At 43.8% G+C, this 17,323-nt stretch overlaps 1 protein-coding gene across 1 annotated transcript; it reads left to right on the top strand.

Moving 5' to 3' along the window:
• Positions 1 to 220: 220 nt before the first annotated feature.
• Positions 221 to 1,159, top strand: LOC146822927 (Friend virus susceptibility protein 1-like). The gene has a single exon (XM_085606335.1). It carries the CDS (start codon positions 221 to 223, stop codon positions 1,157 to 1,159), a length of 939 nt encoding a protein of 312 aa, XP_085462461.1.
• Positions 1,160 to 17,323: the final 16,164 nt, after the last annotated feature.

Genomic DNA, 17,323 nt, shown 5'->3' with positions numbered 1-17,323 from the left:
TGGCGAGTGAGTATTCTAAAAGCACAGGATTAAGTGAGAGCTGGTTTGACTGTTTGGGCGAAGCAATGCCAGAAGATGTTTTAAATTGTTTACGGAAGGTTCCTGTAGAGAAAGGTAAAGAGTTATGGACAGTGAGCTGTCGAGGTTGGGCTCTGTTGCATGACTACCTAAGAATATGTCTACGATGCCTGTTGCATGACTACCTAAGAATATGTCTACGATGCTTTCCTGCCAGAATAAGCTATTACAAGACAAATTAGAAACATATCAAACTATAGCAGAACGGGCTGCAGTTAGTGTCACTGAATACAGATACAGGAAAAGGAGGGGTAGGTTGAGTAAGAGAAAAGTCCATTTAGCGATTGCCAAAGCAGGCTTAGATTTTGATCCATCCACCTGGGGTTCTAACATCTGGGAATCATCAGAGTTCTCCTCAGAAGGAGAGCCGCCCTTACAGAGAGAAAGACAGGAGGAGGAGGTGACAAATAGTAAGAGAGTGGAAGCGCAGCCCATTCTAAGACGGAAACTTCAATCCAGTCCACAGCACCTGGACGGGGTTATGTTAAATAGTTTGGAGGATTTTACTCAACAGGAGATCAGTGATATTTTAGAGAGATTTAGACAGAAACCTGGCGAGGCACTATTAACTTGGATGGTGCGCCTCTATGATCAAGGCGCTTCTTGGGTCAGGTTAGACGATGGGGATTCCGCCAAATTTAGTACTCTGAGTACTGATCCCACTGTGCAGGGACACTTCCGGACTTTCCGTGGTGATGACCAAACTACCCTGTTGCAGCTAGCCGCACAGGGATGTGGTCATAAGTACCCCACAGATTCAGATTGGCCTGGGAATGAAAAACCATTGTTTACCCTAAGAGATGCCTCGCAGAGAATTAAGGAGGAGGGGATGAAGCTGGCTATCCTTATAAGTGAGACGCATAATTTGATGGGTCAGATAATGACTGTGTCCATGCGGAACAAAATCATTCGTTTGGCACCCCCTGCATACAAAGCGGTGATAATGACTCTGTTAATTAATCAAACTGGTAATACCATAGGAGAAGTAGTCGAGGCGGTCCGTGAGCTGGGAGAGCTTGGGAATGGACCAAGCGAGACAGGGCTTCGCGTTCAGAGTCCCGCACTGACAATAACCGAGTGATCCGACGTGATATGTTTTTGGCACTGTTAAAGGATGGGGTGTCAAGGAGTGAGATTGATGGTATTGAGACCAAAAGTATGTGGTAAATGTACCGTAAGCGAGGACTGGATATGAAGGAGGGGCGTAGGCATGTGAATAGAAAAGATAATAAGAAAGTAAGTCGCAGGGAAGCAGAGCCTGAGGAGAAGCACAACAAAGCAAGTCAGGAGAGAGAGAGAGAGGGAATCTCATGTGAAAGTGACAAAAGAGAAAGGTTGGGACCGAGACTGTACAGATTCAGATGGGGACCGGGAAGAGGAGGAGTTGTTCCCTGAGGGTTACCCGACATTGTATTCAGATCTGCGCCGGGACCTGCGCCGGGCAGATGCAGAGCTGCGCAGGAGAAAATTAGATTAGGAAATGGGCCAAGCTCCGGTGCAGGGATGGGCTCGCAAAGATAATAGACCGCATGTGAGGGTTGAGATCTATTGGAAAAATAGAAACGTTCACGAGGTGCGGGCTCTAGTAGACACCGGAGCGGAGGTCACGTTGATACATGGCAATCCACGAAAATTTAAAGGACAGTATTTTACTATCATGGGTTTGGGTGGACAGGAGACACCAGCAGTGCAAACGGTAATTCAGATGAAAATAGGCAGACTTCCCAAGAGAGCATACACTGTCTTGATTGTGCCCATTCCCGAGTACATCATTGGTATTGACATTCTGAAAGGTATGACCCTATATTTAGATGACAGGTGCTATCAGTTTGGGTCAAAGCAGTACCTCTCGGTGGCTGCTGTGAGGGTGGGGCGCTTGAAGATTCCCCCAGTGAAGGTGCCCCAAGCAACAAAAGTGGTTCACATGAAGCAGTACAGGATCCCAGGGGGACATGATGAGATTACCGCAACCATACGGGACTTGGTGGAGGCGGGGGTGGTGAGACCGGTTACCACGGCGTGTAATAACCCTGTGCGGCCCGTGCGCAAACCGGATGGAAGCTGGCGCATGACTGTTTATTACCACGAGCTGAATAAGCATACGCCCCCGTTGACGTCCGCGGTCCCAGACACCATCACTTTGATTGAGAAAATTCAGAAACACAATGGGACATGGTATGCGGCACTTGATATTGCCAATGCTTTTTTCACGATTCCAATTGCCCCCGAGTCCCAAGAACAATTCTCCTTCTCATGGAATGGTAGGCAGTTCACATTTAAATCTTTGCCACAGGGGTATTTACATAGCCCTACAATCTGTCTCCGGTTGGTGGCAGAGCATTTGGATGAGGTGTCAGTTATTCCTGGGATACAACTTTGTCATTACATTGATGATGTGTTGATTCAAGGAGAGACTCAAGAACAGGTGCAGGCTCAGCTAGACAGAAATGTAGAGCATTTACAAAGTAAAGGGTGGGTGATTAACCCAGAGAAGTTGCAGGGACCCTCCCAGAGTGTGAGGTTTTTAGGTATTCAGTGGCATCAGGGGCATAGAGAGGTGCTGCCACAAGTAAGGCAAAAGATCAAGGAGTTTGCAGTGCCGCGAAACAGGAAGGAGGTGCAGCATTTCATTGGATTGTTTTGTTTTTGGAGACAGCACATTCCCCAATTGAGTCAGATCTTTTCCCCTCTGTACAAGGTTACATGGAAGAAGCATGAATTTGAGTGGGTGGAGGCCCCGCAACAGGCATTTGAGTCAGCGAAGGAGGCTATACAGCGTGCCCTGGATCTATAGCACATACGAGAGGGAAGCATTGATTTGAATGTAATGGTCCAGGATCAGTATGCGACCTGGAGCCAGTGGCAAAAACAGGGGAGACAGAAAGTGCCCCTAGGGTTTTGGACAAAGAAATTACCTGATGCTGGAGAGCGATACACCCCTTTTGAAAAGCAGTTGTTGGCATGTTATTGGGCTCTGGTGGATACCGAACAATTGACCCTGGGGCACAATGTGTTTTTGAGACCTGAAATTCCTATCATGCAATGGGTGATGAGCTCACCCAAGACACACAGGATTGGGCATGCACAGGAGGCTAGCGTCATAAAGTGGAAGTGGTACATACAAGACAGAGCACGAGTGGGTCCTAAAGGTACTGCAGTGCTGCATGAGCAAGTGGCGCAGACTCCAGTAGCAGATGCGGAAATGTTGCAAGAAGTACAAGAGTCCCCAGTGAAATGGGGCGGGCCATTCTCAGAGTTGTCCGCGGAGGACAAAAAGCATGTGTGGTTTACAGATGGCTCAGCCAGATATGTGGGGACCAAGAGACATTGGAAGGCGGTGTCATACAATCCTGTGACCAAAAGGTTGTTGTCGACTACTGGAGAGGGAAGAAGTAGTCGGTTCGCAGAATTGTACGCGGTTTACCAGGCTTTAAAGCAAGAGCTCCCTGGTACATATCACATTTATACTGATTCATGGTCTACGGCCAATGGGTTAGCCACTTGGCTTCCCACATGGCATGCTCATAATTGGATAATTCACAATAGGGAGGTTTGGGGAAAGGAGCTGTGGCAGGAGATTTGGGAATTGTTTTCCCAAAGTACAGTCACAGTTTATCATGTTGATGCTCATTGCCCGACTGACTCACTAGAGCGTTGGTGCAATTCCTTTGCAGACCAAGAAGCGAAAATTCGTGAAGCTGAGGAGGCGACGCAGGATTCTGACTTGCTGGGCATGGCTAAATGGGTGCATCAGGAAAGCGGACATTTGGGCGAGCGAGCCACTAGCAGGTGGGCAGAATGTAGGGGGATGTATATTCCCCTGGATTTGATTAAAACTGCAATCATTCACTGTCCCGTTTGTCAGCATACCCAACACAGACCAGTTTCACAGGTAGTGAGAGGCCAGCTAGGCAGAGGGAAGTTGCCAGGGCAAATATGGCAAATTGATTTCATCGGGCCAATGCCAATGAGTCGAGGATGTCAGTATGCATGCACGGTGGTGGATACCTATTCTGGCTATCTCATCGTCTTTCCATGCAAGAAAGCAACCCAGTCTAACACCCTGAAAACTTTGAATTTGTTGATTTTGTATTACGGAATTCCTTTGCAGGTCCAAAGTGACAATGGGTCACACTTTAAAGGAAAGATGATGCAAGATTTTTGTGTGCAGCATAACATTGAGTGGATCTATCACATACCCTATTACCCACAGGCAGCGGGTTTGATTGAGAGACTGAATGGTTTGTTGAAAGAGCAGTTGAAAACGTTGTCTGATGGGTCATTGAAGGGGTGGAGGGATCACTTGACTGATGCATTGCAAATTTTGAACAACCAACCCCTTGCCAATGCAGAGACTCCTTTGATGCACATGTTGACCCCAGCTTTGCAGATCAAGCCTCATGTGGCCACAAACACGATTCTGTATTGGGAGACAGCTCCCAGAGCTTTAGCTCCATATCGTGCCACACCAGAGGCTGCTGGTCTTGATTTGCATGCCCTGAAACTCTATCGACTGCAACCACGAGACATTACCTTGCTTGAGACAGGAATTGGAGTTCAAATTCCCCCAGAGCATTACGGACTGTTCGCTCCTCGATCTGGGCTTGCCCTTAAAGGCATCCAGGTTTTGGGAGGGGTGGTTGATGCCGATTACCAGGGGCAGATCAAAGTTATTCTATTGAACAGTGGAGACAATGATCTGATTGTGCAACCCGGTGACCGAGTTGCCCAAATGGTCATCATGCCGGTTTATGGAGGAAATGTCATGAAGGGGACGGCCCCAGCTCTTCTAACTGTGCGAGGAAAGAACGGGTTTGAATCTACTGACAAGAACCCAGGGGCAAAAGTATGGGTAGAGTCCCCAAACAAACCTCCTGAACCTGCAGAATTAATCACTAAGGGAAAGGATAATATCCTTGTCATCATGAGACCCGGACAGGAAAAGTGGGAAAATGTACCTGCTGAAAAATGTTATTTACGAGAGTGATTATACCAGTTTGTTTTCTGTTTCTAGATCACAGTATGGCTTGCCGCTGCGATGCTTGCGCTGTGTGGTCTGTGTTTGGGCGTGTCCGGAGGGGTCCGGGAGGGCCCGGGGATGCCGAAGGGGATCAACCGCCCGAGTCGGATGACAGCATTGTTGCAGCAACCGGATAACATCTGGACCTACTTGGCCGGGAATGTGCTGAACACTTTCCACTTCTGTATGAGAAATCTTCAGAGTACAGCTGATATGATATCCACTTGTCTTGTTGCCGTACCTACCCCTGCACATGTGCTTCTGCACATCTTCAACCAAACCAACTTTGATGGGGTAGTGGAGGAAAATGATGTTCAAGAACATCTGAGTCTTTATGAGTACTGTTGTTTTTGCCCAGAGGAACATGATGAGTATTGTTACCTACACCATCACTACTGGAGACGTTTGCTATCAACTAACTTGTTACCCTGCCAAAATTGGCAAGTGTGGCCAATTGAAACTAGAGAAAAGCACACAATTGACCACTGATCAACAGACATTATGTCAGTCACGACATGACAGTTTTTGCAGTAATGTTACCAATTATATGGTCTGTAATCATGCAGTATTAACCGCTAGCCATATTAACCATGTGAAATTATCTAAGGGATGGCTGATCTTGTGCGGCAATATTTCATACACTTACATACCAGCTAATATAACTGGAGGACCTTGTGCCTTATCATGTTTAAGTCTTATGATTTTTCCCATGCATTCTGTCACACACATTCGCTCTTCTAGAGCCGCTGTTCAATTACCTGAGGATTGTGACTCCAATATTGATTTGCTTTCTAGAGCAGAGTATACTAGTTTGGCTATTTCCATTGTAGGAGTGCCAGAACTGTCCGTTTATAATGCAAGAACTATTGCTAAGCTTGCCTGTTTACTTGTGAAGAATCTCAATCATACTTCTGCGGCTTTAGCTGATTTGTTATCAGATGTTCAAGGAACGAAAAAAGCTGTTTTGCAGAATAGGGTAGCTGTGGACTATTTGTTGTTAAAACACAACCACGGTTGCGAGGACTTTGATCGACTCTGTTGTTTCAATTAATCTGATCATTCTACATCTATCCATGCGCATATTAATGCTTTAAATAATTTAGTGAAAGTGGTTACCCAAAACGTTGATCAAGGATGGTGGGATTGGTTGTTTGGGTGGCTACCTAATTTTGGACAGCTTTGTTATATCTTGGGTGTTATTGTAGTGATTATTTGCATTTCTATCTCACTATGTTGTTGTATTCAATGCATTCCTAATCTTCTCTCCCTTCTTCGTCCCATATCCATGGTATTTAGGCCAATGGGTTATGATGGGTGAATCGAGGGTCAAGGGTTGGAATGTACTGCATTTGCCATTTTCACGTGCTAAACTGCATGTTGACCTCGATTTCATGTGATGCTTTGATCCTCCATTTTGTTGTACTGCATTTCCATTTTGTGCTGCTTTGACCTGTAGTTACACTTCAGCAGTAACATAAACATGTTTTTCACGTAAACCAGTACGAGCTGGTGCAAGACATACCTCGTGAGGTTATTTTGTACCTTGAGCTTGTTTTTGTGCATTCTATGCTTATCTCTAGAACAGAGGGAGGATGCGCTGTGCAAGGCTCTCCAAGATCGGAGGCAGGGAAAGGAATGTCTTTTGCCTCGGCGCACCCAAGCAGAATCTGGCCAGGTCTGTATGGGTGGATCTGACGCAGAGATGTGGCCAGCACCTATGATCGATAGATGGGCAAGAACGCCTTCTAGAGGGTTCTCGAACGTGTTGATTTAACTATAAAAAGCGGTGTCTGTGGGGTGGAGCTCAGGAAATCAGTCTTGGAGTGGACGCACTCGCGGGACGACTTTGGTGCCCGGAGAGATTACTTCCTGTGCCCCAGTCTCTACAGGGTTCACGACTTGGTGTTTTCGGTGCTTGGCAAGGGATGTTGAAGACTCCGGTGCAGCCGCATCTGGTGAGGTGCTTTGTACATTGACTGTTTATATATCTATATTCAAGATCTCATATTTATATGTATATAGTGTGGTGTATTCATTGTTTCACTTGGTGCCTAAGAACTTACTAGCTTCAGTGACTTATTGCCCTTGTCTACGATACTAATAAAGCTCATTTTACATCCAGAGGAGTGTTGGAATTCTGTGTAAGTAAGTATGTGCGTAAGTTTAGAGTACGCAAGTGGGCAAGGCAATACATTCATGCAGTATTACTGGACAGTGGTACCCGGTGTGAGTCCTCATGAGATTTTGTGCAGTAATCCCATTGGGTATTACTGAGCATGATTTTCAAATCACAAGCTTACCATGTGGAAAACTTAAAATTGGATATTAAAGAATCAAACTGTGTGTTATTCCTGCTCCACACAGCTGGTAATTGGGATCCAATCCTATGATAGAATTGGGCATCTTTTTATAGACTATCGAAAATTCCATAAAGTTGATGTATATAAACATATTACCAGAGAAAGGGTGGACCCAGCTCATTGTTCTTCTACCACTGTTTTCTCTAATGAATGACACTTGAGAGGTCTGGCACATTCATTGAATAAACAAAATCTTACACCTGCCGGAAGGACATCATTAGTCTTGACGCAATAGTCTGATCGAGGTCCTTACAGATGTGCACTTCCTTTCAATTTAGGGTCGAACCATGGGACATACTGAAAGGATCATTGGGGATGATGGAATGATGGGCTGCATTTTCTTAAGTATCCACCAGTAGCAGTGTAGTTTAATTACTTACATGGACTAAGTGAAAGTTAACTCTCTTCAGCATTTATTATGGCTTACCTATCATGATTTGTTTAAATGGTTTTGTTCATCACAAGCTTGTTGGTAGACAATCACAAAGGGCTAGATTACGAGTCTTGTGGTCTGAAGACCGCCAGACTCGTGGTGGCACGGCAGTGGCTGTCCAGTCACCGTTGCACCGGCGGTCAGGCCTCCCCATTAAGACTTGGGCGGTTGAACCACCATAGGACTGCCATGGCTGCCATGGAACGGTGTGTGGTTGTCCTGAGGCCGCAATATGCTTGGCCTGACTGCGGCCATCCCGCCAAGCATATTACAAGTTTCCTCTCCTCCATGGTTTTCACGACGTTCCTCCGCCATGAAAACCGCGGAGTAACGGAAACAAAGGGGGCCCTACATGACACCCTGGTGCCTCACGCCATGTGGATGCACACAGAGAGGCACAACATGTGCCTCCCTGTGTGCATGCATGCCAGTTCCTGCACAGCACGGACTTTACAGTCCATGCCATGCAGGAACTGTTTTTGGTGCTCCCATTGTGATGCCCATGTTTAGAGGCATCGCTGTGGTATCACTAAAAACCAGCCTGCCAGACAGGAGGAAACTTCTGGGGGTGGTCCGACCACTGCTTTGGCGCAGTGGGAGCATGATGGTGGCGTACCGTCCACTCCTGCTGCCCCAAATTGTAGTAATCGGGCCCATAGTGTCCATTTAGAGATATTTTCACCTATATATGAATTGTGATAAGTTACCTTATAGGATATGATTTTTTTGTTACCATTTTAGATTCCTGATGATTATATTCTGATTTAACCGTTTCTTTGCATGGTCGCATACAGGTGGCATGCAGCTATTTATTATGGTACTAGGCACACAATTTGCATTACAAGAGAGATTATTGGATGAAAGATTGCAATAACATGTAATTAGCACTGACTGTTAGTTTTGCATGGGAATATTGGGGGTTTAATGGCTATTACATATACCTGGTATTGTTATGAATTAAGTATTGAAGGAAAATGGGCATAACTGTTTTCTGTATAGGGGGATTATGGGTGTTTCATTGCCATTGAATCTATTTAGGAATGCATTAACATTGTTCCAGGTAGGAAATCGAGATTTGGATTTTCTACATCGGGATGATGGGCATTCAATGACTATTATATCTAGCAGGTATTTTTTTTGCTAACTGTTGAAGAAAAATGGGCATAGCTGTGTTCTGCATAGGAGATTATGTGGGTTACATAGTAACTGAATATATTTGTCACTGTATTAGGATTGCTCCAGGTAGAAAATGAGTCTATACATTTTCTGCATTTGGGATGATGGGCATCCAACAGTTTTTTCATATACCTGCCAATGTTTTTTCATGAATACTGTAAGCAAAATGTAATAGCTACTTTCCTCGCAGGGCATCATGGGCTTTCAACAGGTATTAAATACTTTCCCCCAAATATAATGGTCCTGTCAGGAAAATGGGATTAGTTAATGGCTACATGGTGAAATTTGGGGGGGGGGAGTTAAAGGCTTCTACATGTACTGAGCACAGTACTATACATAGCCCTCTTGGGATAATGGCCATAATGATTTCTACATGGGGGGGCTGATGGGTGTTAAATGGCTGTAACATATACCTGCCATTGCAGTGTAGTGATGTGGTTTGAAGAAATGGGCATGCATATTTTTTGCATAGGGGATGATGGAGGTTAAATCGCCATTAAATTATTTGGAAATAAATTATGATTATTCAAAGTAGGAAATAAGTATAGGGATTTTCTACATCAGGGATGATGAGCATGGGCATGGGCTTTCACATATACTTGCCACTGCTTTTTCATGACTACTGTAAGGACATGGTAGTAGCTATTTTACTCAGAGGGAATTATGGGTTTTAAACAGCAGTTACATGCATTTTCCCCAATATTATAATGTCCTGCAATGAAAATGGGAATAGAGAATGTTTACATGGTGGATTATTGGGGGAGTGCAAAAATCTGCTACATATCCTGGGTGCTGCTACATATCCTGTACACCAGAGCTTTCCAAACTGTGTGTCCCGACACAGTACTGTGTCGCCTGCAAATGGTGGGTGTGTCGCGGGATGACACTGGTATTAACGGGCACTTTGTACATAACTGCTGCTAATTAAGAGGCATTCCTTTGAAAGCTTTGTTCTCACTATGCCTCATCTGTTGCATAACGTCTCCCAGTAAATGGTCTTTTAAAGACCTGCGAAGTACTCGGGTGCGGCTGTGTGTATGCCCGGGAAGCTGGGGTGAGGTGACAGAGGGTAACAGACAGAGGGAGACAGACAGAGGGAGATAGAGGGAGGAAGACAGAGGGAGGGAGACACAGGGGAGGGAGTCAGAGGGAGGGAGACAGAGAGAGAGGGTGACAGAGATAGAGGGAGACAGAGAGGGAGGAAGAAAGAGAGCGAGGGAGAGAGGGAGAGAGACAGAGGGAGGGAAGACAGAGAGGGAGACAGACAGAGGGAGGGAGACAGAGGGAGAGAGACAGAGAGAGAGGGAAAACGTGGGAGAGAGAGAGAGACAGAGGGAGGGAGACAGAGGGAGACAGAGGGAGGGAGTCAGGGTAGACAGAGGAAGGGAAAGGGAGACAGAGAGAGGGAGACAGATAGAGGGAGACAGAGGGAGGGAGACAGATAGAGGGAGGGAGAGAGGGAGAGAGACAGAGGGAGGGAGACAGAGACATAGGGAGACAGAGAGGGAGACAGACAGAGGGAGGGAGACAGAGGGAGAGAGACAGAGAGAGAGGGAAAACGTGGGAGAGAGAGAGAGAGACAGAGGGAGGGAGACAGAGGGAGGGAGTCGGGGTAGACAGAGGAAGGGAAAGGGAGACAGAGAGAGGGAGAGAGAGACAGGGAGACAGAGGGAGGGAGACAGAGGAACAGAGACAGAGGGAAGGAGACAGAGGGACAGAGACAGAGAGGGAGACAAATTGCGACAGATAGAGGGAGACAGATAGAGGGAGGGAGACAGACAGAGGGAGACAGACAGAGGAGGAGGGCAACAGAGGGATGGAGACAGAGGGAGGGAGACAGATAGAGGGAGACAGATAGAGGGAGACAGATAGAGGGAGACAGATGGAGGGAGACAGAGGGAGGGAGACAGACAAGAGGGAGACAGACTGAGACAGATAGAGGGAGGGAGACAGAGGGAGAGAGAGGGAGGGATACAGAGAGAGACAGAGACAGAGAGAGAGGGAGGGAGACAGAGGGAGACAGAGAGAGAGGGAGACAGACAGAGGGAGAGAGAGGGAGACAGAGAGAGAGAGAGAGAGGGAGGGAGACAGAGAGGGAGAGAGAGTGAGACAGACAGAGTGAGGGAGACAGAGGGAGACAGAGAGAGAGAGAGGGAGGGAGACAGAGGGAGACAGAGAGAGAGGGAGACAGACAGAGGGAGAGAGAGGGAGACAGAGAGAGAGAGAGAGGGAGGGAGACAGAGAGGGAGAGAGAGGGAGACAGACAGAGTGAGGGAGACCGAGAGAGAGAGAGGGAGGGAGACAGAGAGAGAGGGGGAGGGAGACAGAGAGAGACAGAGAGAGGGAGGGAGACAGAAACAGACAGAGATAGAGACAGAGACAGGGGCAGACTGTTAGAGGCAGAGACGGACAGAAACGGAGAGGGAGACCGAGGGAGGGAGACAGCGACATACAGGAACAGACAGAGACAGGGACAGACAGACAGATAGAGGCAGAGACAGGGAGAGGGACAGACAGATAGAGGCAGAGACTGAGACAGAGAGAGGCAGAGAGACTGAGAGGGAGACAGAGAGGGAGGGGGACGGAAACAGAGGGAGACAGAGGGAGACAGAGAGAGGGAGACAGAGGGCGACAGACAGAGGAAGACAGACAGAGGTAGGGAGACAGACAGAGGGAAACAGAGGGAGGAGGGCGACAGGGAGCGAGCCAGATAGATGGAGACAGGGGATGTAGACAGAGAGAGACAGAGGGAGAGAGCGGGAGGGAGAGAGAGGGAGACTGAGTGAGGGAGACAGAGAGAGAGAGAGGGAGACAGACAGAGTGAGTGAGACAGAGGGAGACAGAGAGAGGGAGAGAGAGGGAGAGAGGGAGAGAGAAAGGGAGAGAGAGAGAGAGAGAGAGAGAGAGAGAGAGAGAGAGGGAGGGAGAGAGAGAGACAGAGAGGGAGGGTGTGTGTGACTCTGTGGACAAAGGCATCCGCTGCAGGGGCCTGTGTTCAACCTCATGGTCTCAAATTTGCTTGAAAATGCACCATTTGCCCACTTTTATTTCAACCCACCCTAAAGTGGTTCGGGCTCACTTGCTACGCTCGCTTGCTACACTGCCTTACTGTGTCCCAAAATGATGCATCTCCAAAAAGTGTGTCACCAACATGAAAAGTTTGGAAAGCTGTGCTGTACACTGAATTTTTGGTAGTCCTCTTGGGAATAGACATAACATATACCTGCCATTGTAGTGTAGTGAAATGTGTTGAGGAAATGGGGATACATATTTTTAACTTGGGTATGATGGGGTTTATATGGCTGGTAAATATACCTGTTACTGTTATTTAGTAAATGTTAAAGGTAAATGGGCATATCCATATTCTACATGTGGGATTATGTGTGGATTATTTGGGTTTCATAGCCATTGGATAGGTTTGGGTCTGTATTAGGATTATTTTAGGTAGGAAATAGGGATAGGAATTTTCTACATTGGGGATGATAGGCATTATATGGCTTTTACATATACCTGCCACTGTAGTTTTATGAATACTGTAAGCAAATGGTAATTACTCACAGGGGATTGTGGGCTTCAAACAGCTGTTAAACACATTTTCCCCTATGTTATAATTGTCCTCTCATGAAAATTGGGCTTGGGTGGTGTTCTCGGAGTTCCGCTATGTGGAACTCCGCTAAGTGACCCGAAAACTCTGCCACGCTAAGCTGATTTCTGCAAGCTGTGGAGTCATACACGGTTCGCATTGATTTTCAGCGACAGGTGTTCGTACCGTGCTATAAAATCAGCACACACGACACCATGCACAGCGAAGGGGGGCGCTGCTTCTTTTCTTGTAGCTCGAGTAGATTTTCTACCCTAGCAGCTGCTTTCTTAATGTGAACAGAAGGTTTCCCAATGTGAGCGGTCGTGACCGCCTGCATTTAGAAATCTGATGACCCACGTTGAGAAATCTCCACGGGAGGTGGATTTTCCTCGCTCGCACTCACAAACTTGATTGGAATTTAACGTGCTCCGCGGAGTGCGGAAAACTCTGCAAACTCCTTGAATAGAGCGGAGGTTACTGCCAAGGCCGAAGGAAAACGTGAAGAGATAATGTTTATGTGGGGGATTATGAGGGACAAAAGGCTGCTGTATATCCTGAGCACAGTATTTTATGTAGCTCTCTTGGGATATGGCCATTCTACATAGGGGATAATGGGTATTAAATGGCTATAACATATACCTGCCACTGTAGTGTAGTAACATAGGTTGAGGAAATGGGCATGCCAATTTTTCACATGGGGGATTATGGACGTGAAATTATCCTTGCATATGTTGGGATTGTATTAAGCTTATTCATGGTAGGAAATAGGAAGACTGATTTTCTACATTGGGTATTATGGGTGGTAAATGGCTGTTACATATCCTTGCAAATGCATTTTCATGATTTCTGTAAGAAAATGGTAATGCATATTTCCTCCACAGGGATTATGGGTTTTAAAAGTCTGAAAAAAATACATTAGCCATTGTATCCTAATGGCTCCTGCTAGCAAAATGGGAATTGCCAATTTTCACATAGGGGATGATATCTGGAAAAAGACAGTTGCATATTCTGGACACAGAATTTTACTTATCCCTCTTTGGATAATTAGAATAAGAATGTTCTACATGGCAGATAATATGTGTTTAATGGTAATTACATATACCAAGGACCACTGGAATTATGCGGTAGGGATGGACTACATTATGTGACACGTTTAACTAAATTATGTAGCCAGAAAAAAACAAAAGGCGACTTAATGAACCACATTTTGTGATATGAATACCTCATTATTTGGTAATTTTAACATGTTAGCACTCTCCGAGCAAAAGGTTTTACATCATGATAGCCATTATAACACTTAACTACAGCAATAAGCCAAAGAAAATTGTCCAACTTTTGCAAAAGCCTTCTGTATTTTAGTAGCTTTTGAACCTTTTGAGTGAAAATACATTTTGGTTGTTAAAATGGCAGTTTATTCATCAGATGATGGATTATGCTTCAAATGCAGGAAATCCACATTTTTGGCGATAAGGAAATAACTGCTAAATCTCATAACTCCAGTGTCTCCGCATATACCTGTATTTTAGTGATTAGTTTCAGAAAATGGGCATACATGCGTTTTTTTAAATAGGGGATAATGGGAAATGAATGGCTGTTACAAATACCCGGTACTGCTATTTGGTAATTGCTGAAGAAAAATTGGGTGTTTGGACATAATATAGACTTTGAAATATCGAAATACAGAAATATTGAGTTATAAAGATCGTGACACATAGATATCATGATAAAGAAATATTGTTGGCAAGAATATTGATTTTTTAGGTAGTATAATGTTCAAGAAAACCTGTGTTTTAATATTGTTTTCAACAACATAGTTGTAAAAAATGTCATAATTTCAATAATGTATTTGTTTTAGTTAATATAACAAATATATATGTTAAATATAGTTTGTGTAATTGTTGACAATATTTTAAAATATAGTTTGTAATTTTAAAAGATTTATCATTTTTAATGTAATAGTTATTTATAGTCTTGTAGCGGGTTGTGAGGATTTTAGGGTTACAGGGTAGTTATTTATTGTGTTGTGTAGAGGGTTGTCAGGTTTGTAGGGGTACAGGGTGGGAAGTAACATAAGTATAAATAATTAATAAACAATAATAACCGTATTATTAATTATTTAATTGATTGCTAATTATGTAAATTGTGTAATCAATATATTTTTTCAGTTATATTTTAGGTGTGGGTATGCAGGGGTACAGGGTGGGAAGTTAATTAAGTAAGAATTGTTTCTTAATTAATAATTAATGGTTTAAATGATTGTTAATTATGTAAATTGTGTAATTGTTCTATTTTTAAAATTATATTTTAGAAGTGGGTTGATGGGTTTGCAGGGGTATAGAGGGGAAAATGAATTAAGTAATAATAAATTAACAATCAATTATTAATTGTTGTTAATTATTTAATTGATTATTAATTATGTAAATTGTTTAACAATTATATGTTTTTTTTAAATTATATTATGTTTGGACTGTTTGTAGGGCCATAGGGTTGGAAGTTATTTAAGTAATAATCAAATAACAATTAATTATTCATGCCTTCATAATTGTTTTAATGATTTTTAAATATGTTAATTTTGTTACACTTCTTTATTATAATTATATTTTAATTGTTGGCTGCTATGGTCTGGGAGTACAGTGCGGGAACGTAAATAATAAACTAAATAGCTATGCAAATTGTTTAATTGTTTTTTAATGTTATATTCATAATTTTTATATTAATACTTGTATATTTCTGGTTATGTAATTGGGCTATTAAAATATGTCATGTGTTTAAAGTGAACTAATATTTTTACTACTGATGCACAGACTTTAGTGGGGATAGTAAATGTTACCCCTCTGAATTCCAATACTTTACCTACTGTTGCACAGACCGGAGTTGCGATCAAGCAGAGAACCAGGTTCAAGAGCCAGTGTATTGCCCATAAAGCAATCTACGGTCTGGCCCCAGCATATATTAAGGAACGCCTGGTAAACTGCATACCAGGGCGCTCCCTTCGGTCTTCGGATATGGGTTTGCTGATCTGCCCCCACTTTAACCTCACCTCCAAAGGGAGCAAAGCCTTCTCTTCAACAATTCGTCAAGTCTGGAACAAGCTGCCCCAGACCTTCGGAAAGAACCAGTCCTCCTCCCATTAAGGAAGAAACTAAAAACACTCCTTTTTACTGAAGCCTGGGGCACATATTAGGCCAAATTGGATGCACACCCCTGCAGATGTGCCGAGGTTGGGCTCTCTCTCATAGCGCTTGGAGACCAGTAGGTGATTTAGCGCTTTAGAAATCCCAATTAACAATAACAATGGGTGTAGTTCCTGGCCATTAAAAACCTCGCTAAGATGGTGAAGGGAGGTGCTGTCTTTTCCAGAACTGATTAACCTCCTTACGGATTTTGTCAATCCAGCACCCACTTCAAACAATACAACTAGCAACAATGATTCAGGTCACGTTATAGCACCTTGCCCATCCTTGATAACAACAGAAGAAGAATTAACATGGGCCTCAGTAAAAGCATCAAATATGTGGCCCACTCAACCAAGAGTGACACTATTGCATTCAATCTCGAAAATCTGCCAGATGTTTATGAGGTCAACATAGAACTGAATAACAAGAAAAGGTCACTTACTGGAAAAAACAAAATGACAAATATTAATGTGATCTATGTGGAGACATATTAAGAACTTTCAAACAGCTGAGAAAGCATGTCTCCAACAAACATAAAGGATTGTATCTGAAAACATATTGTTCAAAATGTGACAAGGAGGCCGAATATCACAACATTGCACGCTACTATGCAAAATGCAAAGGAAGAACAAAAAAAGGAGAGTTGCCATTTTTAAGCAGCTTTTGGGACCTCAGACTCGGAACAAAAATTGGAGTTTCAAAACATGCTTAGCATGCTCTTTTAGAGCACAAATGAGATAGACTTGCAGCTCTAGCAAGCGGCAAATCATCAAAATGATGGTCACAAGAAGAACTACTGCGGTTAGCAGAAGTGGAAAAAGTTTATGAAAATAAAAACAATATCGATGGTTGACAATAAAAACAGGGAATAAATTGTAGAAAATAGAAGAGATAAGAGCAAAAAAAATACAAAGGATGTACTGCAAGCATCCAATAACACTGAAAGTGACTTGCGATGAACCTGCAGTTTCAGTGGAAGCAATAACAGAAAGGCGTAAAGAATTTATCAATCGGAAGCCTGCACCAGAAATCAAAAACTTTGATGAACTGAATGCTAGAATCTCAGAAGTTGAGAAATACTCTCAAAACATCACGATGCTGCTATGGATCTGATGGATGAAATTATGACTTATATTTCAGAGAACACCAGCAATATAAGTCCTATACCAGCAAATCGAAATGAACCAACAAGCAAACTCAACAATAAGCCTATGAACTCTGCTCAAGATGAGCATCAGAATGCCTCAGTTGAACATTATGTATAAAAAAAAATAAGAAAAATGTACGGCTCAATCCAACACATAAGAGAAAGTATGCTAAAGCAAACGGCAGCTCCAAGGAATAACAGGCAATGTTTAAGAAAGACAAAAAGAAAATTGCCAGGATAACCACTAATGGTGCAGAAGATGCCACTTGCCAAATGAGTGCCGATATCTTTCAATACTATAAAGATAAATAAAAAGAAAATAAGAAAAATCCCAAATTCATCCCAATTGA

Source organism: Triturus cristatus, chromosome 5_2 (assembly GCF_964204655.1).
Source record: "Triturus cristatus chromosome 5_2, aTriCri1.1, whole genome shotgun sequence".
In the NCBI taxonomy this organism is placed as follows: Eukaryota; Metazoa; Chordata; class Amphibia; order Caudata; family Salamandridae; genus Triturus; species Triturus cristatus.
The sequence above is the reverse complement of the archived record's forward strand: the minus strand, read 5'-3'. Positions and strand labels throughout refer to the sequence as shown.

Bases quoted from the DNA above. Each gene is read 5' to 3' on its own strand.
- LOC146822927 (XM_085606335.1), top strand. From the start codon at position 221: ATGCTTTCCTGCCAGAATAAGCTATTACAAGACAAATTAGAAACATAT.